The 26057-nt window shown below is 43.8% G+C and overlaps 1 protein-coding gene across 7 annotated transcripts in view; it reads left to right on the top strand.

Annotated features, from left to right (window-relative positions):
• SLC2A9 (solute carrier family 2 member 9) overlaps nucleotides 1-26057 on the top strand; it is a 231412-nt gene that overhangs the window by 89930 nt on the left and 115425 nt on the right. For all 7 annotated transcript variants that reach the window (XM_013044754.2, XM_013044751.2, XM_013044752.2 and 4 more), the window contains one exon: nucleotides 228-373. In XM_013044754.2, coding sequence (XP_012900208.1) covers nucleotides 228-373 — 146 coding nt within the window. The remainder of the gene's footprint in view (nucleotides 1-227; nucleotides 374-26057) is intronic.

Raw genomic sequence — 26057 nt, 5'->3', positions numbered from 1 at the left:
CTCCCATGTGTACTTTAAGGATGAAATAATACAGGGCATGTGAAAGCATGGGCAGTCCGTGCAGAATGCTGAGTGGCCTTGTGGCTACGCTGCTGTTCTTGAGAGGGCAAGTGGAAGAGGGAAGGGCTCTGACCAGTCTCCCTTGAGGATGATGACCCTCACACTGACCATGGTACTCCTCCCTTGGAGAAGACTGTTCTCTCATGGCTGCCATGCTTCCTTCACAGGCATTGCCCTCAGTGCGCTCCCCATGTACCTGAACGAGATCTCACCCAAGGAGATCCGTGGCTCTCTGGGGCAGGTGACTGCCATCTTCATCTGCATCGGCGTGTTCGCCGGGCAAGTGCTGGGCCTGCCTGAGCTGCTGGGAAAGGTAAGTGTGGCTTGCCAGCCCACCTTGACCCTTCTTATTTCATGCTGTCCTCTCAGTTCCCCGTGTCCCTTCCAGGACCAAGCCCTGCGTCCAAAGGCTTAGAATTCCTGAGTGTTTAGGCCTTTCACTTATTATTGGGAGACAGCTGCTGAGTTCCTTTGATTTGCATTTGTTTTTTCATTTTGTTTTGTTTTGTTTTTAGAACATAAAAAACACATAACAAATTCAAACCTTACACAATGTTCAGATCCGCTCATCTAATAGCTGTTGTCAGCAGCTCAATTTGTATTTATTGAGACTTTCTTCTTTGCTTATACAAACCTATATAAACATATATACATTTTTTAAATGGAACCATGCCATGCACATTGTTCAGCAGCATGCTGTTTTCATTTACTATAGCTGGGACATCTTTCCAAGATGTTTTGCCTTGCTCTACCTCGCTCTTTCTTTCCTGCATACGTATGTGGTTGCACAGTCTTCTGTTTTGGGAAGTGGGAGGGTCTGACTTTGAATCCCAGTTCAACAGCTGACTTGCTGTGTGGCCTTGGCAAGGAGGAAAGCCTCACCCAGGTTGGGGTGGGGAGAGTGGGATCAAGGAAGGCCTCCCAGAAGAGGTGGCCTCTAGACAGAGCTGTGTAGTTGCGCAGGAGTTGGGCAGGTGATGATGGGGTTTGGAGAGAAGACATTGCAGAAGGGAGTAATGGGAGAAAAAGCCTGCAATGAGGACTAGCCCTGCCAGGATTCAAGTACCTTGAAGTTCTAGGGGAAAGCCTGTGTGGGGAGCATGAGAGGCGAGGTGCCTGTTCATTAAGCCTCAGTAGACTTCATCCTGGGGGACTGGGGAGCCCAGTGGCACTTGAGCAGGGAAGTGACATGACCAGCTCCAAGTTAGAAGGTGGCTCTGGCAGAGAGAGTCAATTATCATATGGTTTCACTTATTTGTGGAGCATAACAAATAGCATGGAGGACATGGGGAGATAGAGAGAAGGGAGTTGGGGGAAATTGGAAGGGGAGGTGAACCATGAGAGACTATGGACTCTGAAAAACAATCTGAGGGTTTTGAAGGGGCGGAGGGTGGGAGGTTGGGGGTACCAGGTGGTGGGTATTATAGAGGGCACGGATTGCATGGAGCACTGGGTGTGGTGCAAAAATAATGAATACTGTTATGCTGAAAATAAATAAAAAATAAATTAAAAAAAAAAAGAAGGTGGCTCTGGAGGTAGAGATGGTATGGACATGTGGACTCGGCGGGGAAGGGCCGGAAGGGAGGGGAGGACCCGGCAGAGACTGGAGAGAGGGACTGAGGCAGGGGTCCTGGGGAGAGAAGGAGGAGATGGAGTCCACAGACTTGCTTCCTGTGTGTCCCACCAGGATGAGGGAAGAAGGGCATGGCCTTCCCACCTACACTGGAAGATTGGAGGGAGGGAGAAGATGGATCACTGGTACTGAAAAAATTAAATTAAATTAAGTTAAAAAACCAAAAATCAAGGGCAGCATTGTTGAGATCACTGGCCATCATTAAGGGAACTCAGTCTCCAGCCCTTTGCCCTCCGTGGAGGTTTCAGGTCACTCAGTTGATTGGCTCCGTGGCATCCAGCCCCCATCCTTAGATGCTTTCCAAAAGTCACTTCATTAACATAAACTCAGGTGTGGCTTAAAGGGGTTTTTATGAATATCAAGACACCTATATTACACATATCTCTTAGGAAATTCCAAGGGTTTTAGAAGCTCTGTGTCAGGAATGAGGAAGACCAAAATATATGTTTCTTTTTATAATTCGCAATAAGACACTAAGAGCTAAGACACTAAGGTAGATATAGGGCCCCTTTCTGCCTGAGCCTCAGCGACCCTGACACTAGCTCCTGACTCATTCAGGGAAGGTTTTGCAAGCTGAAGAGTCAAGCCTGGCAAGATAATGGGAGCTGGATGGCATTTATCACTTAAAAATATTTTCGAGTGTTTGCTGACACTTCTTATTATGTTAAAATATGCATAAGATTTAGCATTTTAACCATTTTTGAAGTGTGTTGTGTAGGCCTTTTTTTACTTGACCTGATCCCGGTCACTGAGGAAACATCTTCTCATCTTTCATTATCAGCCCTTTTGGGTTATTATGGTGGCTGTTTTGTTTTTCTCTTTTGCTAAAACAAAACAACTCACACCTTACATTTGTGGTTGTCACATGCGTGATGATTTCTATAATTAATGCGAGCATAGTGGAAACAGTCTCCTTACCCAAGTGAGATCCCACATTAAAGAGACTCTTATTTTAAAATTCTAAAAGTCAACGTTTTGTGTGTGACGTTTGACAGTGTATCAGTCGCCAATGGCCAGTGATCTCAACAACCCTGCCTTTGTAATGCAGCCTCCACAACCCCCCACAAAGGATGGGGTTCAGAGAGCTTCCAGGTTGGTGAACATGGACAGTAGTGGGAGAGTGACATTTGGGAGAAGGAAGGAAAGCTCCATGCCCTCCGCCTGCCTTTCCGCATGTGTCAAATGTGTGATAAAAATGATGTAACAATGGCAGACTCTACCCCTTAAATGTAAAAGTATATTTTAAAGTCAACAAATAGGACTGTGGTCCTCGGAGTAAAAAAGTAAACAAACATCTGCCCCCATAGAGGCTAAACTGTTCTCTTTCAAGATAAGTTCCAGCTCCTCATCACATGCCTCACATCAGCTTTGGGTCCTTCCTGTCACTGGGAGCTCAGGTGGTTGTAGCAAATACCATAGGCTGGGCAGCTTACAAACAAGATAGTTTGTACCCCTCATAGTTCTGGAGGCGGGAAGTCTGAGATCAGGGGACCAGATCTGGAGAGGGCCCACTTCCTGCCTTGTGGGCCGCTGCCTTCTCATTCTGTCCTCAAATGGGGAGAGAGATTCTCTTTTTCAGGTCTTTTTGGATAAAAGCATTCATCCTGCTGGTGGGGGCTCCACCCTCATGACCTAATCACCTCTCGGAGGCTCCACATACTAAAATCATCACCTTGGGGCTAGGTTTCAACATGTGAATTGGGGTGGGGGGGCGCAAACATTCCACCCGTAACCTGTCCTTCGGTCTTTCTTAAACCTCTGTCTTGTCTCTTCATTCGCTCACTCCTTTACTCATTCAACACATTCTTGAATACTGAGTTGGGTGCTGGAGCCGCAGCTTTGGGCATGTACATGAACTGGGTATATTCTGACATTTATGATGTTCGTGGTCTGCATAGACCCTGTAACCCTGGGCAGCTCACTACCTCCATGAGCCAGAGTCCTCCTCGGTAGCTGGCATGCTTCCAAGTCCCCAGGCTCCACTCCAGCATGACTTCCTCTGGGGAACATCTCTGGCAAACAATGACACTGTTCCGCATGTCCCTGGAACAGACACCTTACGCAGCAGGTACCTGTCCCATGTTGTCATTTCTGTTTGCTTCTGTGTCTTTTCCCCCTGGTAAATCCTGTCTTACTGATGTGTATGTACATGAAATCCAGGGGTGGCAAGTTAACTCCCTCATTCAGCAAATATTGGAAAGGTTCTCTGTGCCATGTGTTGGGCTGGTTTTTGGTGGCTGTGCACAGAGGAGATCAGACTAGTCCTTGCCCTTGGGGAATTCACAGGAAAGGCAAGTAACCAGAGATCACCAGCATGATGGGGAGAAGGAAGGTAGGGTACTGTCCTAGAGCAGGGTGCCCAGAATGGCTGGTTTTCCTCTAGAAGTGACATTGAAACTCATGTCTTGAGGATTAGTAGGACTTACCCAGGTCAGGCTGATGGAGGGAGAGAGTGGCAGAGGCAAGAGACTGTTCCACGTGGAGGGGAAGGTATAAGTGAAGGCCCTGTCATTTGTCCAGAGCCGAAGCCCCAGGGGGATGGGGCATTGCGAGGGAGAGAGGAGGGAGGCACTGGGAAGGTAAGAGGGGCCACATTCCGAGAGCAAGGACCCCCACATGCCATGAGGTACAATGAAGGGTGGGCAAGATGAGGGGCTTAGTGGTCCTGTGGTGGCTTGGGGGCCAAGCCCCGTCCAGTGAGACCAGCTGCTGCTGTTTCCACACCAGATGCTGGGCTGCAGCTGATAGATTTTCTGATTTCCAGGAGAAGTTAGAATCCCACTATTTATGTTGTATTTCTTGATTTTTAAATATTGGAAACCATTTGACAAGGAAGGAAGGAAGGAAAGAAGGAAGGAAGGAGCGAGCCTTCTGTTTGTGGGCTGGATCCTGCCTGGGGTTGACTTCTCACAAACCCTGATGGGGAGCAAGAGCACCAGTGGAGGCTTAGCTATATTCAAGAGTCCTGAGCAGTCCTGCACAGGTGGAAGTAAGGCACAATGGGATAAGCCATACACTTGAGAAAAAGAGGCCTGCGTGGCTCAGTCAGTTAAGTGTCCACCCTTGATCTCGGCTCAGATCATCATCTCCTGGTCCTGAGTTCAAGCATGCATTGGGCTCCACACCCTACTTTAAAAAAAAAAAAAAAAAAAAAAAGACTTGGGCACCGTGTGGAGATACTGCACTGGTCCAGTATAGAGATGGGAGCTTGGATTAGAGTAGTGGCAGTGGGCACAGGGATAAGCAGATGGGTTCGCTTGGTGAGTGGTGGGGCACAGTGTCCAGGGGAGGAGGAATCAGGGTAAGTCCTGGTGTCCTGCACATTAGATGCTGTGATAGGGAGTGCTAGAGGAGAAGCAGCTTTGCAGGGAACGAGATGACAAGGTCACTGAGATGAACTGCCCAAGTCACAGAGCAACTTGAAGGCAGAACTGATTTGAAGACCCAGGAACCTGGATTCCCAGTGCCTAGATTCCCAGGCAGGGGTTCACCTGCAGTAACAAAGCTTACAAGCCTGGTGCTGACCAACGGCACAGTACCCAGGCCCGCCACTGGCCCCAAGCCAGCCAAGAAGGTAAGCCATGGCTCCCCAGAGGCTTCTTCCCATCAGTTGGATTTTTCCAGAGTCTTGGACCTGGCTAGAGGATATGTAACTCAGTAGCTGCCTTATTTTCAAAGCCATGCTCCAGGAAGATGGATATGGGGTGTCCATCACAGGGAGGAATGTCAAATGGAAACTTTTCATTGATCTCTGCGGGCACTGATGGTATTTTGGTTACATGAGACCTACAGTTATTTCACCTGAGTGTAAGAATCTCATTTTCTCTGTTTTCATCATATTTCTCATTTACCTTCAAAGACAGAGACAACTGAGCTTGTGAGAAAAAAAATAAAAAAATAAAAAACCTAAAGAGAGCCCAACTGTGTTTCCATGCAAGCAATTGCTTTGAAATGCAGAGGCTGGAGGAAGTAGTGGGAAGACTTCTAGAACAGACCCCTGGAAGGCAAGACAGGGAAGTAAATGCAGGAATTAACACTTACGCTGCAAATTTAATCAAACACACATCATAGAACATGTGGGAGTTGAACATTTATGTGACATTTTATGCTTCCAAAGGATATTTTAAAAACATATTAATTAGCTGTTTCTCCTGCATTGAGAAAGAAGAAAGGAACTTGGATGAAATTTGTAGGCAGAGGTGTGAGAAGACAGGGGCCGTGTGGGGCCATCAGTACGTGGTTCATATGCCTGGGGGTGGGGGGCATCCATTCCGGGTGCGCTAGCGGGCCAGGACAGATTGGTGGGGGGGCTCCAAGTCCATCACTGGTCTTGGGGCATACACTTCACAGACAACTTACATCCATTTTGTTCTTTTGTAGGAATATGTTGTGCTCAGCTCAGAACATTTGAAAAACATAGAGAAGGAAGTAAAACCACTTGAAATTCTGACGTCATAGGGGAGGCAGTTACTTTGAGCCTTTTGGTCTGTTTCTTTCTGTGTTTCTATATATCTGTTATCCAATAGAGATTAATACTGTACCCAACTTTGTGTTTGGCTTTTAGAAAATCTCCACCATATCAAAGTCATTTCTGTATCTCACTGAAGACTCTTCGTAAGCACACTGGTAGTGTCAGTAAACATTCAGCAGTAACATTGTAAATCTATCAGAAAGGTGCCCTGCGATGTTGTCGTTACTGAATGTCTTAACCTTTTGAATTTTCACTGTGAATGATATCAAAACAAATACCTCTTTCATAAATCTTTTTCTTTAAAGTTTGCATCTAAGTTCCAGTTAATGTACAGTGTAGCATTAGTTTCAGGTGTACAAAATGGTGATTCAACACTTCCAGTTCTCACCACAGTGTGTTTCTTAACTCTCATCACCTGTGCCACCCATTCCCCCCACAATGAATATTTTAACTCTTTCCTGTTGACTTACTTGATTCTTCTGATTATGATACCCATTGTGTACAATATGGAAGAATGTGGAAAATAAGAGCATTAAACTTCTATATTTTACCATTTCTGGATAAAGATTCTAACAACTTTTAATTTTTCTTGCTATTATTTTTAATCGTGTAATCTTAGACACACACACACACATTTACTTCATTCCATGTATAATTTTCTATATGCTGATTATATTGTAACATTATGTTGTGAACAAGGCATTGAAATTATTTGGCATGATAATTTTAATAATCGTACAATATTTTTTGAGTTACCATGGTCTGTTTCATTGTTCCTTTATTTTCTGGATGTTTGGATTGTTTCCAGTGTTTATTAGTGAAACACTGCAATTTGAGAACTTGAGATGAACAATCCTCTCCATAAATCATTACTCAACTCTCTAATTATTCATGTGGTTTAGTGCCCCAGAAATGGAAACAATAGGTCAAAGAATACAAATTTATTTAAGGCTTTTTTTTATTATGTTAAGTTCTCCACTGTATAGTACATAGTTAGTTTTTGATGTAGTGTTCAGTGATTTATTAGTTAAGTATAACACCCAGTGCTCATCACAGCACATGCCGTCCTCAATACCCATCACCCTATTACCCACTCCCCGCACCCACCTCCCCCCTGAAACCCTCAGATTTTTTCCCCGGGGCCCTAGTCTCTTATGTTTCCTCTCCCTCTCTGATTTCTCCCCCTTTGGATTTCCCTCCCTTCCCCTATGGTCCTCTGTGCTATTGCTTATGTTCTACACATGAGTGAAACCATATCATAATTGTCATTCTCTGCTTGACTTATTTCACTTAACATAATCCCCTCCAGTTCCATCCAGGTCAATGCAAATGGTAGGTATTCGTTCTTTCTGATGGCTGAATAACATTCCATTGTATATATGGACCACATCTTCTTTATCTGTTTGTCTGTTGAAGGGCGTCCCAGTTTCTCCTGAACTTTGGCCATTGTAGACATTACTGCTATGAACATTGGGATGCATGTACCCCTTCTTTTCACTATATCTGCATCTTTGGACTAAATACTCAGTAGTGCAATTGTTGGGTCTTAGGGTAGCTCTATTTTTAACTTTTTGAGGAACCTCCACAGTATTTTCCAAAGTGGCTGTCCACCTTGCATTCCCACCAACAGTGTAAGAGTGTTCCCCTTTCTCCATATCCTCTCCAACACTTGGTGTTTCTTGACTTGTCAATTTGTGCCATTCTAAGTGTGGTTTTGATTTGAATGTCCCTGATGGCTAATGATGATGAACATTTTGTCATGTGTCTGGTAGCCATTTGTATGTCTTCTTTGGAGAAGTCTCTGTTCATGCCTCCTTCCCATTTTTAGACTGAATTATTTGCTTTTTAGGTATTGAGTTTGAGAATTTCTTTAGAGATCTTGGATATCAGCCCTTTATCTGTAGTGTCATTTGCAAGTATCTTCTCCCATTCTGTGGGTTGCCTCTTAGTTTTGTTGACTGTTTCCTTTGCTGTACAGAAGCTTTTGATCTTGATGAAGTCCCAAAAGATCATTTTTGATTTTGTATCCTTTGCCTTTGGAGATGTGTCTTAAAAGAATTTGCTGCAGCCAATGTTGAAAAGGTTACTGCTATGTTCTCCTCTAGGATTTTGATGGATTCCTGTCTCACATTGACGTCTTTCATCCATTTATAGTTTATCTTTGTGTATGGTGTAAGAGAATGGTCAAGTTTTTTTCTTCTACACATAGCTGTCCAATTTCCCCAGCACCATTTATTGAAGAAACTGTCTTTTTTTCCATTGGATATTTTGTCCTGCTTTGACGAAGATTATTTGACCATAGAGTTGAAGGTTCCTATCTGGGCTCTCTATTCTGTTTCATTGGTCTCTGTGTCTATTTTTGTGCTAGTACTATGCTGTCTGGGTGATCTTGGTTTTTAATAGACTATCTGCAATGCAGAAAATATCTTCTGATTTTTATTAAGCTATTGATGCTTTTCTGTTACCTGACAATCAATTATTAGATGTGTTATAATATTAGAATATCTTATGTTAAGCCATCCTTACCTTCCTGGGATATATCTTCCTTGGGCTTTATGGAATATTTTTATATGTTGTTAAATTTGATTCATTTGTATCTTGTTTAATGTTTATATACTTAGATCCATAGATGAAATTTGTCTAGAATTTTTTTGTGTTTAACCCATACTTTTATCTCTTTTCATCTTTTACTCTTTGTAGAGTAGTTTCTGTAACATTAGTTGATAATTAAAGCATCAAAAGAATTCACTAGTAAAACAGTCTCAACCTAGTTTTTCAGGAAGAGATTCTTTGAAGAAACGTTATCAGTTTCTTCTTTAATAATCTAATCTTTTTCTCTTTGTCAATTTATACCTTTTCATTTAAGTTATATATTTCATTGATGCTTTCAAATATGTGTGCTGCCATACATTCAACTATATAAGTTTTAACATCCTTCATGTCTATATGTCTTCTCATTCATTTTAGTTTTACCTGCTGGATTTTGCGTGCACTCTCTCTCTCTCTCTATTTCTTTTTTGTTTGTTTGTTTTGCTTTCTCTTTTTAAAAACAAGATTTCCAAGTGGTTGCCTCTAATTTTGTTATTTGATAGACTAAACTCTGTTATTAATTTAGTGCTTCCCAGAGTCATTAACTTCTGCTTTGTTACTATTCATACATTTTTTTCTTTGAACTGAGATTGCCAACATTCTTGCAATTGTCATATGCCACTTTCTCAGCGTGATTGTTTTCTAAATAATTTGTCATTTTGATTCCGTATTCAGAACAATTAATTATTTCAAACAATGTTCTCAGTCCTTAAATAGATGTGGCTTTGTTATTGGTCACTCATTGCCAGTTTTGCTTTGTTGTATAAAGAGAAAGTAATCCATTGTGTCTCCCACTCTGTGGCCCGTTTGTGATCCACCTGGGTAAACATTCTATGTTTGCTTAAGGACAGTAGCTCTTTCTTATGCCACTATATCCTATAGACCTGGCATTACCAAATGGTCATATTTCATCCCAATCATTATTGTTGATCTGCAAAATAACAAAGGGTCTCATACCAAATAATTCCACCATGAGATTAAAAAGAGATAAGAAAATGTGATTCTGTAACAGAAGAGTGAACTCCAAACGGAACATCACAGAATAGCTTCAGCTGCAGCATAGTACAGTGTGGCGCAGTGTGGAGTGGGATGGAGAGGTGCAGTGAGGTGTAGCACTTGTGGTGTAGGGCATTGCAGTGGGTGTTTGGGTTCCAGTGCCAGATTGCATAGGTCTGCATCCCAGCACTGCCACTCCTGCATGGTGGGATTTTGAGTAGGTTACAAAACCTCTCTGGGCCTGTGTCCTCCCATCTTCAATGGGATTACAGTGGCACCTGTTTCATGAGGCTTTTGTAAGGCTCGGAGAAGGATATGCATGTCAAACACTTGGAACAGTGCCTGCAACTGGTGCTAAATTGATGTCAGCCAATATCTCATTTAATTCATGTAGCAGTATTCGGGATGAAGTATTATTACTTTCTGTTTTACAGATTAAAATCTCAGCCTCAGGTAGGTTTAATAATTATTACCCAGCTGACTGCAGCAGGAAGGCTGTGGAGCCTAAGTTTCCTAGCTTTGAAGCCTGTGACCTCCTTGCAGTAGAACCAAAGTCCAGACTTGTTTTAGGGGAACTCAGGAGAATGTCCCCAAAGCTTAGAGTCCTGGAACAGGGAGCCAGGCAGGGTGGTCCTCTTCCCAAGTAAACCCAAGCCCTGAGTGTGTGGGAGCACTTATTTTCTGTGAGATTTTGATCCAGAACTCTCTGGACCTACCAGCCCTGGAAGAAAAGAGAGCTTGATTTTATAAGAATATACAGGAAACATATTCATCTACGTTAAAATGATTTCAAGCCCCAAATAGCCCAATATTCTCTCCTGATAAGAATCATCTTTTTTCTTCAGTGACTTCAAAATCACACCTTTCCTCTTTGAAATGAAGAATCTCATTTTGGGCAACCCAGCTGCTTTCTATAGCTGGAGAAAACATTCAGCTGGGTTGTGAGCCACCACATGATGAATTTCCTTTAAGGGAAACAGGAAACAAGAAAATTGGAGACTGTTACCTCTGCATCCTTCCGTCACTGAGCTCCTCACAGGTTGATGGCCATGCTCCTTCAAATGACATTCAGAGACCCGAACCTTTTCTTTTACATAATTCAGCCTTTCCAATTGGGGACAGGTCCAGTCCAGTTAGCTTCTGGAGTTAGCTGTCACTCAGAGTCTGCCTCTTTAACAATATGAAAAGGAATTATGTTCTGTGTGGAAAGCGGTAGAGCTAATGTCTGAAAACTGTGATGATTAGGGTTTATTTGGTGACAGACCTCAGCTGTGGTCAAAGTGCTCCCTTTCCGAGCTCCTCAAAGTGTGGTTCTTGACCAGACCAGTTCCTTCCAAATCTGAAATTCTGGGGTGCAGCAGCTCAGCTCTCTGTGCTTTAATGAGCCATCTGGGTGCTTCTGCTGCCTGGTCAAGTGATTCAAAGCAAAGCCCCCGAGACCAACACCCAGGTTAGGATCTCAGCTCTACCCCTCACCAGCTTTGTGACTTTGGGCAGGTTACTTACCCTCTCTGTGCTTTGGTATCTTTGTTGGTAAAAAGAGGATAAATGTGCACAGCTCACAGAGTTGTTGTGAGAATTTATGTTCTCAGGACAACGCCTGGCATGTGGGGGTCAGTCTTTCAGTGTCAGCTCTGTTTCGTTTCCCTGTGTGCACAGCATGTGTGGACACTTGACATAAGTTACGTCCTTCCAGTGAGCCTTCAGAGTTGATTGTTCTCATGTCAGTCTTCCCCAAATAATCCCTTCTCAGATGCAGAATCTCTTTGTCCCTTTGTGGAGTCAAGTGGTCATTCCCCTGCTGGGCTTTCCCCGGAACTGAGGTCAGAGATCTCATCTTTGAATCTTGCTGGGTCTGACCAAGCCATTGGTGACACTGAGATGCTCCCTAAATATGGAAGGACTGCAAAACCTTCCTTGACCCCAGAATGACAAAGAATACCCCAATTCACAAGTTTTCTTTTTTTTCTTAAAGATTCCCCCCCACCCAGGGAGAGGAGGGGCACAGGGAGAGAGAGAATCTCAAGCAGACTCCCCGCTAAGCATGGAGTCCGATGTAGGGCTCAATCTCAGGAGCCTGCAATGCATCCTGAGAACATGACCTAAGCCAAAACCAAGAGTTCAATGTTAAACTGACTGAGCTCCCCAGGGGCCCCCAATTCATGAATCTTCTAATGCTTCTTCACTTCCAAAAATGCAAACAGACCCCCTCGCTCACTGGCTGTGAAGTCTGTGGGCAAGACTCGGGCCACTGAGTACTGACAGTGCTGTGACTTTGGGCGAATGATCTCTCTTGACCCTGAGCTCCTCACTTGCAGTGAAGTTGCCCTGGGGCTCCTGTTTCCTTCTGGTGTGACGGATTATGTGGTGTCGGGATGCATGTCCCTAGCTTGGGAACACTTGAGCCCCTCCGTCAGCTCAGCTGGTATGGTATCTTAGTCTATATCAAGGAAGGTTGGAGGGATACAGAGATAAATTTAATAGTTCTTGAAGCCATGTCATCTGGAATCTCAAAAAAAGTCTTTGAAGCTTGCCTGAACTTTGCTGTCCTGTCTTCAGGACAGCTATGGGGAAAATGAATAGTTGAGCTGCCCACTTGAGTGGGTGGCCTGGAGTGGGTGTTGGAAAGCAGAGCATTCCTGAGCCCACATCAGGAAAGATGAGTGGTTCTAAAGATGGCTTGGCCACGAGACTCCAGCCCTATGACTCCCATGCTGCTGACAACCAGGCTGGGATTGCCTTGGGGTGAAGCCTTGAAGGCAGAGGGATTCAAGAAATGTCAGGCTGAGAGCACGGTCAGCATCATCAGGCCTGGGCCCAGAGCTCCAAGACTTGACATGTGCTATGGGCTCCTCTGTTCTAAGCTCGGTCCATATATTAACTCTTGGAGTCCATGCATGAATTAGGCACCATCTCTATCATCTCCATCTCACAGGTGAGAACCCTGAGCCACAGAGAGATTAACAAATGTGCTTCAGGGTCACCCAGGTAGCAGGCAGCACAGGTGGGTTTGAACACAGGGTGGTAGAATCCCTACTGTTGCCATTTTGGCCTTGGCCTTTCTTGGGCAGATCCCAGCTCAGTAGAAGCTCTTATATCAAGATGCCCCCAGTCCATGGGCAGCTCTTCCTACCTGTTTGGTCTGGTTGGAACATGTTCCTATCAACAAATGTTTCTGAACAACAAAGGTGCACCCTCCCTGCCTCCAGGTGTTTGGCCATTATGCCATCATTCCATTCCAAGTGGATGTTGGGAAGACGAGAAGATGGATTGGAAGCTCTGTGATCCACTCATTCCTGCACACATGTGCGAGGGGGCCACATTATCTGTGGCCTCTAGGGCTCTTTGTGCAGCAGAGTGTCCTCATGGAGGGCAGTGGGGTCCGCAGGCCCCGGTCTCAGAGACATGCAGTGCCTGACTCTGAGCTGCACAGCTGCCAAGGAGGACGGTGACCCCAGCCCCAGGCCGACAGGCCCAGCTTTGTCCACAACACCATATAGAGGCCACCTAACAGTTCCTGAGCCCTGATCTGGGTGCTACCACGTGCCCTCATGCTCTCCCAAATTCTCCCTGGGGTAGAGGCTCTGTGTAGGCAAGAGGACTGAGGCCCAGGGAGGCTGAGCAACCTGCAGGGGGTAGAAAATCCCTCACCAAGCAGAGGGGAGAGGAGAGGGTAGACCGGGCACCAGAATATGCAAAGGGCACCTTGTGTGAAACATGGGCTCTTTCCATAACCCTGGACCTGGTAAGTACCTCGGCTGTCCCTGCTTGACAGGCTGGAACATGGAGACTCAGAGCAGGAACCTTGCCCAGAGCCATCTGGCTGGTAGTCTTTTTTTTTTTTTTTAAAGATTTTATTTATTTATTTGACAGACAGAGATCACAAGTAGGCAGAGAGGCAGGCAGAGAGAGAGAGAGAGAGAGAGAGGGAAGCAGGCTTCCTGCGGAGCAGAGAGCCCGATGTAGGGCTTGATCCCAGGACCCTGAGATCATGACCTGAACCGAAGGCAGCAGCCCAAACCACTGAGCCACCCAGGCGCCCCTGGCCGGTAGTCTTGGACATGATCCGAACCTGGGTAGGGGCAGGCATTGCTAATTTGTTGTAGTGGGTGAGACCCCTCAGTGTTGTGTTCAGTCCTTCATCTTCTGTCTGTGAAGACAGGGGTATGTGAGTCAGCAGTCTTCCTGTGAGCAGAGAACGTGCCTGCCAACCAGGGGGCACATAGCAGGTGCCACTGAATAAATGGGTGAAAACTTCTCCCCTGTTTCTCAGAAGGGTTTCCCAGGTCAGGAACTGTGTATTCTCCACCAGCATTGTGTAGTGTGATCTGCTCAACACACAACAAGTCTATCAGCTGAGATTGCTATGATTTATACCCATTTTGCAGAAGAACAAAACTGGTCCCAATAGAGTTTGGAGAACTTGCCCAAGGCCACACACTAGTAGGAGTTCTGGCCAGCACTCAGGACGCCAGCCCAGGAGCCCTGGCTCATATCACCCTTCCATAATCAAGACTCTTAGCTCAGGGCTCCCTCCCTTTGGGGAGCTGCTGCCCAAGATGCGGTGTACAAAGTTTGGGGTGTTCAGGAACCCTGGATCCAGATCTGGCTTGTCACTGGGCAGCCTCTAATGTTTACAACCAATAGGAGCCCAGAGTCTCCATTTGGATCATTTGGACAAACTCTTAGTGTACTCATTCATTGGAGAGACATTTGCTGAGTGCCTACTGTATGTCTGACACTGTTCCATGCTCTATCCAGCAGTGGACAAAACAAACCAGGATCTCTGCCCTCATGAACCTTGCATTTTATATGACATAAAGCAGAATAAAATGGGAAGCCAGGGGAGGGTGGTGATAGAGGCTGCTTTAGACAGGATGGCTGGTGCAGGGAGGCAGGCCTCTGGGGCTGAGTGGGGTAGGAAGCCAGGGAGTGGCTGAGGCAGATTCCTGGGAAGCATGTCATAGCTCTTCTCCAGAGATGCCTCTGCTGGAACACTTTCCTGACCTGGCTTTTCCCCTCTCCCTGCTGCTCCTGCCATCTTCCTCTAAATCTCCCTCTTATTCAACCTCTTTCTCCCTTTCTCCCCTTTCCCTCACCAATGCCCCCAAATTCAGGCCCTCCTCTCTCCTCCTCTGGGCTGCTGCAGACAACTCAAATCTGTAACCTCCTATAGCCGTATAATTCTGATCAGCTCATTTTGGTCAAATCACCCGGTATTTACTGAGTGTCCATCATGTACCAGGCCCTCTCCTAAAGATGAGGGCTGTGAAGTCCCACCTGCAAGGGGCACATGGAAGGGACAGCAGACAGTGGGGGCCTGTGTAGGAATTCCAAGGGTGGGAAGACCAGGGGAGCAGCCCCAGTGCGGTAGAGGAGGGCCAGGGAAACCTTTTGGAGAAGGTGGTGTCCTTCCTGACCTTTAGGGTATGACTGGGTAGCCAGTGGGGAGGATCCAGGGGTACACTGTCCCAGGTCAAGCAAGCAGCCTATACAAAAAACCCAAACCAAGAAGACTGAGAGAGCGCTAGGCACGTTAAAAACCTGACAGTGGCTCAGTAAGACTGCCAGGGAGGCCAACAGAGGTGAGGGGGACAGGTCAGCTGGCGCCATGTGCATATTCTCCCCAGCCCTCCTTGCTCTTGTCATTTCAGTCCCACCTGCCCAACCACCTTCCTCTGGCTGTGCTTTGCTGGAGTCTCACCAGCCCCTCCGCAGAAGGGCACAGAGCATGGTGGAATGCTCCGACTTGGAATTCGTCAAGTTGTAGATTTCCTACCCCTGCTGTTTTCTAGCTGTGGAACTTGGACAAGTTCCTGCTGCTCTCTGAGTCTCAGTTTCTATATCTGTAAAATGGGCACAATAATGCATACTCAGTGGGGTTAATGTAATCTTTGAAAGACATGCTGTGTGTAAAGCACTTATCACTATATTCTGTAATAGTTGCTGTCTGGCTGAACAGTGGATCCTGTGTCCACCAAATGAAGCCCAAATTCCTCAGTGTGGCCTCCAAGACCCCCACATTCCATTCCAGGGTCCAAGCCTAATGCAGCTAACCTCTAGCACCATTCAGCTGTCCACACTTTCCTGAATGTCTTCTGCTCTTCCACCATCCTGTAATCCTCCTGCCATCCCCTCTGCCTAGTACCATTGATTTTCTCTTACATCTTTCAATCCACATCATTTAGCCTTTAAGACAGGCCCAGCTCCAGCAGTTACAAACTCTGAAAAGGAATATAATTTAACAACCTTTCTGAAAATAGAAACAAGCTAAACATGAGTTGAACTTGGCCTGATGCTCCCAACAAAAGCTTTTCCCTCGCTCTGCTGAATTCCCACAAAAGCGTTTTCTGGGCCTTCGGTCTGATAGGGCAACATCGGGACATGCCCTTTCTTACTGCTTCCCTCCGACTTCACATTGACTGCAATCCCTTCGGGGGCCAAGCCTCTCTGCTTCGGATTCGCCTTTTCTCTCCCTGCACTGCCTGGTGTGGATGGACGTCACCGATCTTGTTGACTGACTGAAGAAGCATTTCATCGGGGAGGTTAAGTGGCCTCTTTTATTAGCTTAATTTGATGGAGGGCACTCAGGGGCTGGTGAAGGTAGAGCTTGCTTTCCAGGCTGACGGGCGTGCTCTGTGTCTTCAGTGCCAGTCGGTGCAGTTTCGTAGAGGCTGAGAGACTTGGTAGGCTTAGGGCCCTGGGGAAACGCAACCCAGACACCGTACTTCCATAATTAGATGAGGCAGATGCTGCTTCTGGCAGACTTCAAGTCCTAATGTTGGAACCATAAGATTCCTCTCACATGTAACTTGACCTCTGAGCCTCTCAAATAGCCCTTGCTGATCACAATTCCTTCCTATGCTTTGAGCACTGAGAGGAGAGTATCACCCTGTTAGCCTGGGTTCCTGTCCAAGAGAGCTTGGTGTTGGAAATAACAGTAATTTGAAAGAAATCACCCCATCTCATCCTGTGAATACACACCCTTACCCCTATGCACACACATATGCACAACACATCCTATGCACACACACCCCTACCCAACCAGCTATGGCATACCTGGCTATGATTCAGCACCTCCCTGAGATCAGAACATTCAGGTTGCTCAGGCCCAGTCCAGTTCACGTTGTGTGGCTGAAGCACAGCGAAGGAAACTGAGACTAGAGACTAGGGATTCACCACCAGAATCTCAAGAGGGTGCACAAAACACCAGAAAAGTATCCCCAATAAAAATATTAATATCCCAACTTCATACCAGATTTAAAACAAAATTTTTATTATGTTAGAAAAATGCATGGAAATGGTTTGAAAAGGAATCCTATACTACTAAAACACTTGTAAGGAATTAACAGTGGTCCATTACTTCACCCGCTTGAGTCTTTTACAGTTCTTTTAGCTGTTATTTGGTAATTCTCCAACATTTTAAGATAATTTGAACTAGTTTCTTATAATAAAGCGTATCTATTTATAATCTTTATATATAAATAATTGGTTGTAACACTACTTCTAGATTCATTAGTTTTAGACATTTTCATTGATGGCCTAGTGTAATAATTGAGGTCTAGGCATTCTTACACTACTGCCTCTCTCTTCCCTTTCTCTACCTTATCAATATAGTTACAGCACAATATTTTATTAATGACTGGTTAATATTTATATTGTGATAATGTACCCCAGTTGCTTTCCTTTTTCATGCAACTTTTTGTTTCTCCTAGAGTTAGTAATACCTTTGTTGTTATTCCTCACTTTCTTAGTTTTCTTTGTACCTACAGTTGATATTTTTTCAAATGCTGTAATATTAAGTATTTGGCAATAAGTTTGCAAAGTGCTAAAATATATTGCAAATGCTCTATGAATTTGATTTTTGTACCTCAGTCTTCTGGCATGTTGTTTTAATCTAAACTGCTTATCTCTGGTCCTGCTGCAGACCTGTCCTGGGTTTCCTATGTCTCTCTAGAAGATAAGATCCACTGTTTTTTGGGTCCCATGTCTTCCTCATTTATTTTCTTGCTTTTCTGAATCATTTACTCAAGTACTTACCTAAGAAAACATGAGGGAAGGAAAATCTTTTGAAACTTTCCATGTCTAAAAATTATTCTACATATACATCCAGTAGATGGTAGGTTAGATAAAGAACTCTTGGGCGGTTATAATTTTAAAGGCATGGCTCCCCTATCCTCAAGTATCTGGCAATGCTGGTGAGAAATCTGATGACTTTATTTTTGCTCACTTGTAAGTAAACTATTGTTTACTTCTGGAAGCTTCTAGAATTCCTTTTTATCTCTTGTTTTATAATTTTACAATTTATGGCCTTTAGTGTGGGATCTTTTTCCTCCATTATGCAGAGTTCTCAGGAACCTCTTTCAGTATATATAGACTCATGTCCTTTCATTCTGAGAAATTTCATTTATCACTTCTTTGGTAGATTTTCCTCTCCATATTTCTATTTTTCTCTTTCTCAAAATCCCTGTAAGTCAGATCGCAGACTGACCTTCTAATTCTGTTGTTAATCTTTCTTTTCCTTTCCTCCATCTCTCTCTCACATGGGAGTTTTTCTCATATTTGTCTTCAAACTTATTTATTGTGCTTTTATTGTTTGTTATCATATTTTTAATTTCTAAAGGGATTTTTTGCATGTCACTTTTACGTGGCATCCATTTCTTGTTTCCTAAACACAGTATCTGCATCTATATCACAGTAGGTATTACTGATGGGGCTTTTGTCCCCTACATAATTTATTTTGTCCAGCTACTATGTTTTCTGCTTCCACTCCCAATTTCTTTCTTTTCGTTGGTTTCTTTTGGTCTCGCTTCTAGTGCAGGTCAGAGACCTCCTCAAATGCCTGGTGCTCCCATCCAGAGTTAAAATAGGCTGAGCAGAAGCTCTGGGTTAGGGATGGGGCTCCCCTCAGGGAAAGGAAAGTGTGAGCAGCATTGTTGTCAGCAGGCCCTAGTACATCAGCGGGAGATGGCTTTTCCCTTTGGAGGCTGGTTTCTCTAAACAGAACAGGAGGTCCAAGGCTTGCAGGAGCAGGGTCAGATGCAGGTGATTAGGAGCTCTGAGACTTATTTTCTAGTTTTCAGCTTCATGTTTTGTTGCTGGGCCTGGTATGCCCATGCCTGAAGGTACCACGGTCCCACTAATTGTGAGAATGAGCCAGTCCACCATAGGGAAGAGAGCTGACTGGCTGCAGGCATGGGCAGAGGATGAAGGTCCGTGCTCTTTCACACAACCACACCTGCCTTCAGCAGTCCCTTGTTCCGAGCATTGGGGTCTCGCTTCCTCTTGGTTCCCCACAAGGGCTCAGATTGCCCCTTTCCCCACTTTGCTATCCCGCCTTGCTCACTGTCGCCACTTTTGTTTTTTTTTGTGTGTTTTTTTTTTTTATTTTTTATAAACATATATTTTTATCCCCAGGGGTACAGGTCTGTGAATCACCAGGTTTACACACTTCACAGCACTCACCAAATCACATACCCTCCCCAATGTCCATAATCCCACCCCCTTCTCCCAAACCCCCTCCCCCCGGCAACCCTCAGTTTGTTTTGTGAGATTAAGAGTCACTTATGGTTTGTCTCCCTCCCAATCCCATCTTGTTTCATTTATTCTTCTCCTACCCACTTAAGCCCCCATGTTGCATCACCACTTTCTCATATCAGGGAGATCATATGATAGTTGTCTTTCTCTGCTTGACTTATTTCGCTAAGCATGATACGCTCTAGTTCCATCCATGTTGTTGCAAATGGCAAGATTTCATTTCTTTTGATGGCTGCATAGTATTCCATTGTGTATATATACCACATCTTCTTGATCCATTCATCTGTTGATGGACATCTAGGTTCTTTCCATAGTTTGGCTATTGTGGACATTGCTGCTATAAACATTCGGGTGCATGTGTCCCTTTGGATCACTACATTTGTATCTTTAGGGTAAATACCCAATAGTGCAATTGCTGGGTCATAGGGCAGTTCTATTTTCAACATTTTGAGGAACCTCCATGCTGTTTTCCAGAGTGGCTGCACCAGCTTGCATTCCCACCAACAGTGTAGGAGGGTTCCCCTTTCTCCGCATCCTCGCCAGCATCTGTCATTTCCTGACTTGTTGATTTTAGCCATTCTGACTGGTGTGAGGTGATATCTCATTGTGGTTTTGATTTGTATTTCCCTGATGCCGAGTGATATGGAGCACTTTTTCATGTGTCTGTTCGCCATCTGGATGTCTTCTTTGCAGAAATGTCTGTTCATGTCTTCTGCCCATTTCTTGATTGGATTATTTGTTCTTTGGGTGTTGAGTTTGCTAAGCTCTTTATAGATTCTGGACACTAGTCCTTTATCTGATATGTCGTTTGCAAATATCTTCTCCCATTCTGTCAGTTGTCTTTTGGTTTTGTTAACTGTTTCCTTTGCTGTGCAAAAGCTTTTGATCTTGATGAAATCCCAGTAGTTCATTTTTTTCCCTTGCTTCCCTTGCCTTTTGCGTTGTTCCTAGGAAGATGTTGCTGCGGCAGAGGTCGAAGAGGTTGCTGCCCGTGTTCTCCTCAAGGATTTTGATGGATTCCTTTCGTACATTGAGGTCCTTCATCCATTTTGAGTCTATTTTTGTGTGTGGTGTAAGGAAATGGTCCAATTTCATTTTTCTGCATGTGGCTGTCCAATTTTCCCAGCACCATTTATTGAAAAGGCTGTCTTTTTTCCATTGGACATTCTTTCCTGCTTTGTCGAAGATTAGTTGACCATAGATTTGAGGGTCTATTTCTGGGCTCTCTATTCTGTTCCATTGATCTATGTGTCTGTTTTTGTGCCAGTACCATGCTGTCTTGATGATAACAGCTTTGTAATAGAGCTTGAAGTCCGGAATTGTGATGCCACCAACGTTGGCTTTCTTTTTCAATATCCCTTTGGCTATTCGAGGTCTTTTCTGGTTCCATATAAATTTTAGAATTATTTGTTCCATTTCTTTGAAAAAGATGGATGGTACTTTGATAGGAATTGCATTAAATGTGTAGATTGCTTTAGGTAGCATAGACATTTTCACAATATTTATTCTTCCAATCCAGGAGCATGGAACATTTTTCCATTTCTTTGTGTCTTCCTCAATTTCTTGCATGAGTACTTTATAGTTTTCTGAGTATAGATTCTGTGTCTCTTTGGTTAGGTTTATTCCTAGGTATCTTATGGTTTTGGATGCAATTGTAAATGGGATTGACTCCTTAATATCTCTTTCTTCTGTCTTGCTGTTGGTGTAGAGAAATGCAACTGATTTCTGTGCATTGATTTTATATCCTGACACTTTACTGAATTCCTGTATAAGTTCTAGCAGTTTTGGAGTGGAGTCTTTTGGGTTTTCCACATATAGTATCATATCATCTGCGAAGAGTGATAATTTGACTTCTTCTTTGCCGATTTGGATGCCTTTAATTTCCTTTTGTTGTCTGATTGCTGAGGCTAGGACCTCTAGTATGATGTTGAATAGCAGTGGTGATAATGGACATCCCTGCCGTGTTCCTGACCTTAGCAGAAAAGCTTTCAGTTTTTCTCCATTGAGAATGATATTTGCGGTGGGTTTTTCATAGATGGCTTTGATGATATTGAGGTATGTGCCCTCTATCCCTACACTTTGAAGAGTTTTGATCAGGAAGGGATGTTGTACTTTGTCAAATGCTTTTTCAGCATCTATTGAGAGTATCATATGGTTCTTGTTCTTTCTTTTATTGATGTGTTGTATCACATTGACTGATTTGCGGATGTTGAACCAACCTTGCAGCCCTGGAATAAATCCCACTTGGTCGTGGTGAATAATCTTTTTAATGTACTGTTGAATCCTATTGGCTAGTATTTTGTTGAGTATTTTCGCATCTGTGTTCATCAAGGATATCGGTCTATAGCTCTCTTTTTTGGTGGGATCCTTGTCTGGTTTTGGGATCAAGGTGATGCTGGCCTCATAAAATGAGTTTGGAAGTTTTCCTTCCATTTCTATTTTTTGGAACAGTTTCAGGAGAATAGGAATTAGTTCTTCTTTAAATGTTTGGTAGAATTCCCCCGGGAAGCCGTCTGGCCCTGGGCTTTTGTTTGTTTGGAGATTTTTAATGACTGTTTCAATCTCCTTACTGGTTATGGGTCTGTTCAGGCTTTCTATTTCTTCATGGTTCAGTTGTGGTAGTTTATATGTTTCTAGGAATGCATCCATTTCTTCCAGATTGTCAAATTTATTGCCGTAGAGTTGCTCATAGTATGTTCTTATAATAGTTTGTATTTCTTTGGTGTTAGTTGTGATCTCTCCTCTTTCATTCATGATTTTATTTATTTGGGTCCTTTCTCTTTTCTTTTTGATAAGTCGGGCCAGGGGTTTATCAATTTTATTAATTCTTTCAAAGAACCAGCTCCTAGTTTCGTTGATTTGTTCTATTGTTTTTTTGGTTTCTATTTCATTGATTTCTGCTCTGATCTTTATGATTTCTCTTCTCCTGCTGGGCTTAGGGTTTCTTTCTTGTTCTTTCTCCAGCTCCTTTAGGTGTAGGGTTAGGTTGTGTACCTGAGACCTTTCTTGTTTCTTGAGAAAGGCTTGTACCGCTATATATTTTCCTCTCAGGACTGTCTTTGTTGTGTCCCACAGATTTTGAACCATTGTATTTTCGTTATCATTTGTTTCCATGATTTTTTTCAATTCTTCTTTAATTTCCCGGTTGACCCATTCATTCTTTAGAAGGATACTGTTTAGTCTCCATGTATTTGGGTTCTTTCCAAACTTCCTTTTGTGGTTGAGTTCTAGCTTTAGAGCATTATGGTCTGAAAATATGCAGGGAATGATCCCAATCTTTTGATACCGGTTGAGTCCTGATTTAGGACCGAGGATGTGATCTATTCTGGAGAATGTTCCATGTGCACTAGAGAAGAATGTGTATTCTGTTGCTTTGGGATGAAATATTCTGAATATATCTGTGATGTCCATCTGGTCCAGTGTGTCATTTAAGGCCTTTATTTCCTTGCTGATCTTTTGCTTGGATGACCTGTCCATTTCAGTGAGGGGAGTGTTAAAGTCCCCTACTATTATTGTATTATTGTTGATGTGTTTCTTTGATTTTGTTATTAATTGGTTTATATAGTTGGCTGCTCCCACATTGGGGGCATAGATATTTAAAATTGTTAAATCTTCTTGTTGGACAGACCCTTTGAGTATGATATAGTGTCCTTCCTCATCTCTTATTATAGTCTTTGGCTTAAAATCTAATTGATCTGATATAAGGATTGCCACTCCTGCTTTCTTCTGATGTCCATTAGCATGGTAAATTCTTTTCCACCCCCTCACTTTAAATCTGGAGGTGTCTTCGGGCTTAAAATGTGTTTCTTGGAGGCAACATATAGATGGGTTTTGTTTTTTTATACATTCTGATACCCTGTGTCTTTTGACAGGGGCATTTAGCCCATTCACATTCAGGGTAACTATTGAGAGATATGAATTTAGTGCCATTGTATTGCCTGTAAGGTGACTGTTACTGTATATGGTCTCTGTTCCTTTCTGATCTACCACTTGTAGGCTCTCTCTTTGCTTAGAGGACCCCTTTCAATATTTCCTGTAGAGCTGGTTTGGTATTTGCAAATTCTTTCAGTTGTTGTTTGTCCTGGAAGCTTTTAATCTCTCCTTCTATTTTCAATGATAGCCTAGCTGGATATAGTATTCTTGGCTGCATGTTTTTCTCATTTAGTGCTCTGAAAATATCATGCCAGCTCGTTCTGGCCTGCCAGGTCTCTGTGGATAAGTCAGCTGCCAATCTAATATTTTTACCATTGTATGTTACAGACTTCTTTTCCCGGGCTGCTTTCAGGATTTTCTCTTTGTCATTGAGACTTGTAAATTTTACTATTAGGTGACGGGGTGTGGGCCTATTCTTATTGATTTTGAGGGGCATTCTCTGAACCTCCTGAATTTTGATGCTCGTTCCCTTTGCCATATTGGGGAAATTCTCCCCAATAATTCTCTCCAGTATACCTTCTGCTCCCCTCTCACTTTCTTCTTCTTCTGGAATCCCAATTATTCTAATGTTGTTTCGTCTTATGGTGTCACTTATCTCTCGAATTCTCCCCTCGTGGTCCAGTAGCTGTTTGTCCCTCTTTTGCTCAGCTTCTTTATTCTCTGTCATTTGGTCTTCTATATCACTAATTCTTTCTTCTGCCTCATTTATCCTAGCAGTTAGAGCCTCCATTTTTTATTGCACCTCATTAATAGCTTTTTTGATTTCACCTTGGTTAGATTTTAGTTCTTTTATTTCTCCAGAAAGGGCTTTTATATCTCTCGAGAGGGTTTCTCTAATATCTTCCATGCCTTTTTCGAGCCTGGCTAGAACCTTGAGAATTGTCATTCTGAACTCTAGATCTGACATATTACCGATGTCTGTATTGATTAGGTCCCTAGCCTTCGGTACTGCCTCTTGTTCTTTTTTTTGTGTTGAATTTTTACGTCTTGTCATTTTGTCCAGATAAGAGTAAATGAAGGGGCAAGTAAAATACTAAAAGGGTGGCAACAACCCCAGGAAAATATGCTTTAACCAAATTAGAAGAGATCCAAAATTGTGAGTGGGGAGAAAGGGGATAAAAAGAGGTTCAAAAAGGAAGAAAGAAAAAAGAAAAAAAAAGAAAAGAAAAGAATTTTTAAAAAAAGAAAACACCTAAGAAAAATGTAAAAAAAAAAATATATATATATATATTAGATAAACTAGTAAAAAATCGTTAAAAAAGAAAAAGGTAACAGTTAAAAAAAAAAATTTTACCCGAAGGCGCGAAAAAAAAAAAATGAAAAAGAAAAAATTAAATTAACTGCAAGACTAAAAAAAATCACAGGAAAAAAGCCATGAGTTCCGTGCTTGGCTTTCTCCTCCTCTGGAATTCTGCTGCTCTCCTTGGTATTGAAACCGCACTCCTTGGTAGGTGAACTTGGTCTCGGCTGGATTTCTTGTTGATCTTCTGGGGGAGGGGCCTGTTGTAGTGATTCTCAAGTGTCTTTGCCCCAGGCGGAATTACACCGCCCTTACCCGGGGTTGCTCGGGTTTGCTTTCAGGAGCTTTTGTTCCCTGAGCGCTTTCCGTAGAGTTCCGGAGGACGGGAATACAAATGGCAGCCTCCTGGTCTCCGGCCGGAGGAGCCGAGAGCCCAGGGCCCCACTCCTCAGTGCGCCCTCAGAGAACAGCGCCCAGTTACTCCCGTCTGCCTGACCTCCGGCCGCGCTCCGAGCTCACCGAGCCTGCGACCGGTTCAAGGTAACACGGAGCTGCGAGCTTACTGTCGGCTCTGTCTCTGTAGCCGGCTTTCCCGTTCCAATACCCGCAAGCTCTGCGACACTCAGACACCCCCGATCCTTCTGTGACCCTTCGGGACCTGAGGCCACGCTGACCCCGCGTGGGCTTCGCCCCGGTTTAGCCTCTGGAGCGATGTCCCTCAGCGGAACAGACTTTTAAAAGTCCTGATTTTGTGCGCGGCTGCTCCGCCGCTTGCCGGGAGCCGGCCCCTCCCCCCGGGGTCTATCTTCCCGTCGCTTTGGATTCACTTCTCCGCCGGTCCTACCTTTCAGAAAGTGGTTGTTTTTCTGTTTCCAGAATTGCTGTTCTTCTTCTCTTCGATCTGCCGATGGATTTTCAGGTGTTTGCAATCTTTAGATAAGCTATCTAGCTGATCTCCGGCTAGCTGAAGCAGTCTCAGCTTGCTACTTCTCCGCCATCTTGACTCCTCCAACCCCCACTTTTGTTTTTTTGTTCTCACAGTTAATACCATTGTATTCCTGGACTGTCACTTTCAGGAATCAGAGAAGGTAATGGGCAGTCTGTCTTATTTATCAGATAATTTCAAGGCCTTTTTTTTCCTCAATCCTTTAATACCCAATATAGAAAAGGCACCCAGGAAACTTCTAGTAAATGGATTGTAGAATGTTCAAATTATAAAATGCTAGACAGAAAACACAAAGGAAAGCCTGCAGTATGCATATTATTATGAAGGATGGAGACTCAAATGGCACCCAGCCTCCTCTTGAATGCCTCTAGTAAGAAGCTTTCACTACTTGCAGAGTAGTGGTTTGTAGGAGGAAGGGGTATGCTTCAGAGCGGCCTATGATACTTATTTAAAAAGGAGGGACCTGAGCCCTACCTAAGACCTCACGAGTCAGAATCCTTATGGAATGTCTGATGGACTCAAAAAGGTTTATACCTGCTCATCCACATTTGGAACTGTCGAAAAGTGGAGGTCAGACCTGTCAACATGTTGGGTGGGGTTCAACACAAGGCCTGGCTACATGAGCAACAAGTCAGCCTGTTTTGCTCCCCAA

Source organism: Mustela putorius, unplaced genomic scaffold (genome assembly GCF_011764305.1).
Source record: "Mustela putorius furo isolate JIRA1106 unplaced genomic scaffold, ASM1176430v1.1 tig00000083_pilon_pilon_pilon, whole genome shotgun sequence".
In the NCBI taxonomy this organism is placed as follows: Eukaryota; Metazoa; Chordata; class Mammalia; order Carnivora; family Mustelidae; genus Mustela; species Mustela putorius.
The sequence above is the reverse complement of the archived record's forward strand: the minus strand, read 5'-3'. Positions and strand labels throughout refer to the sequence as shown.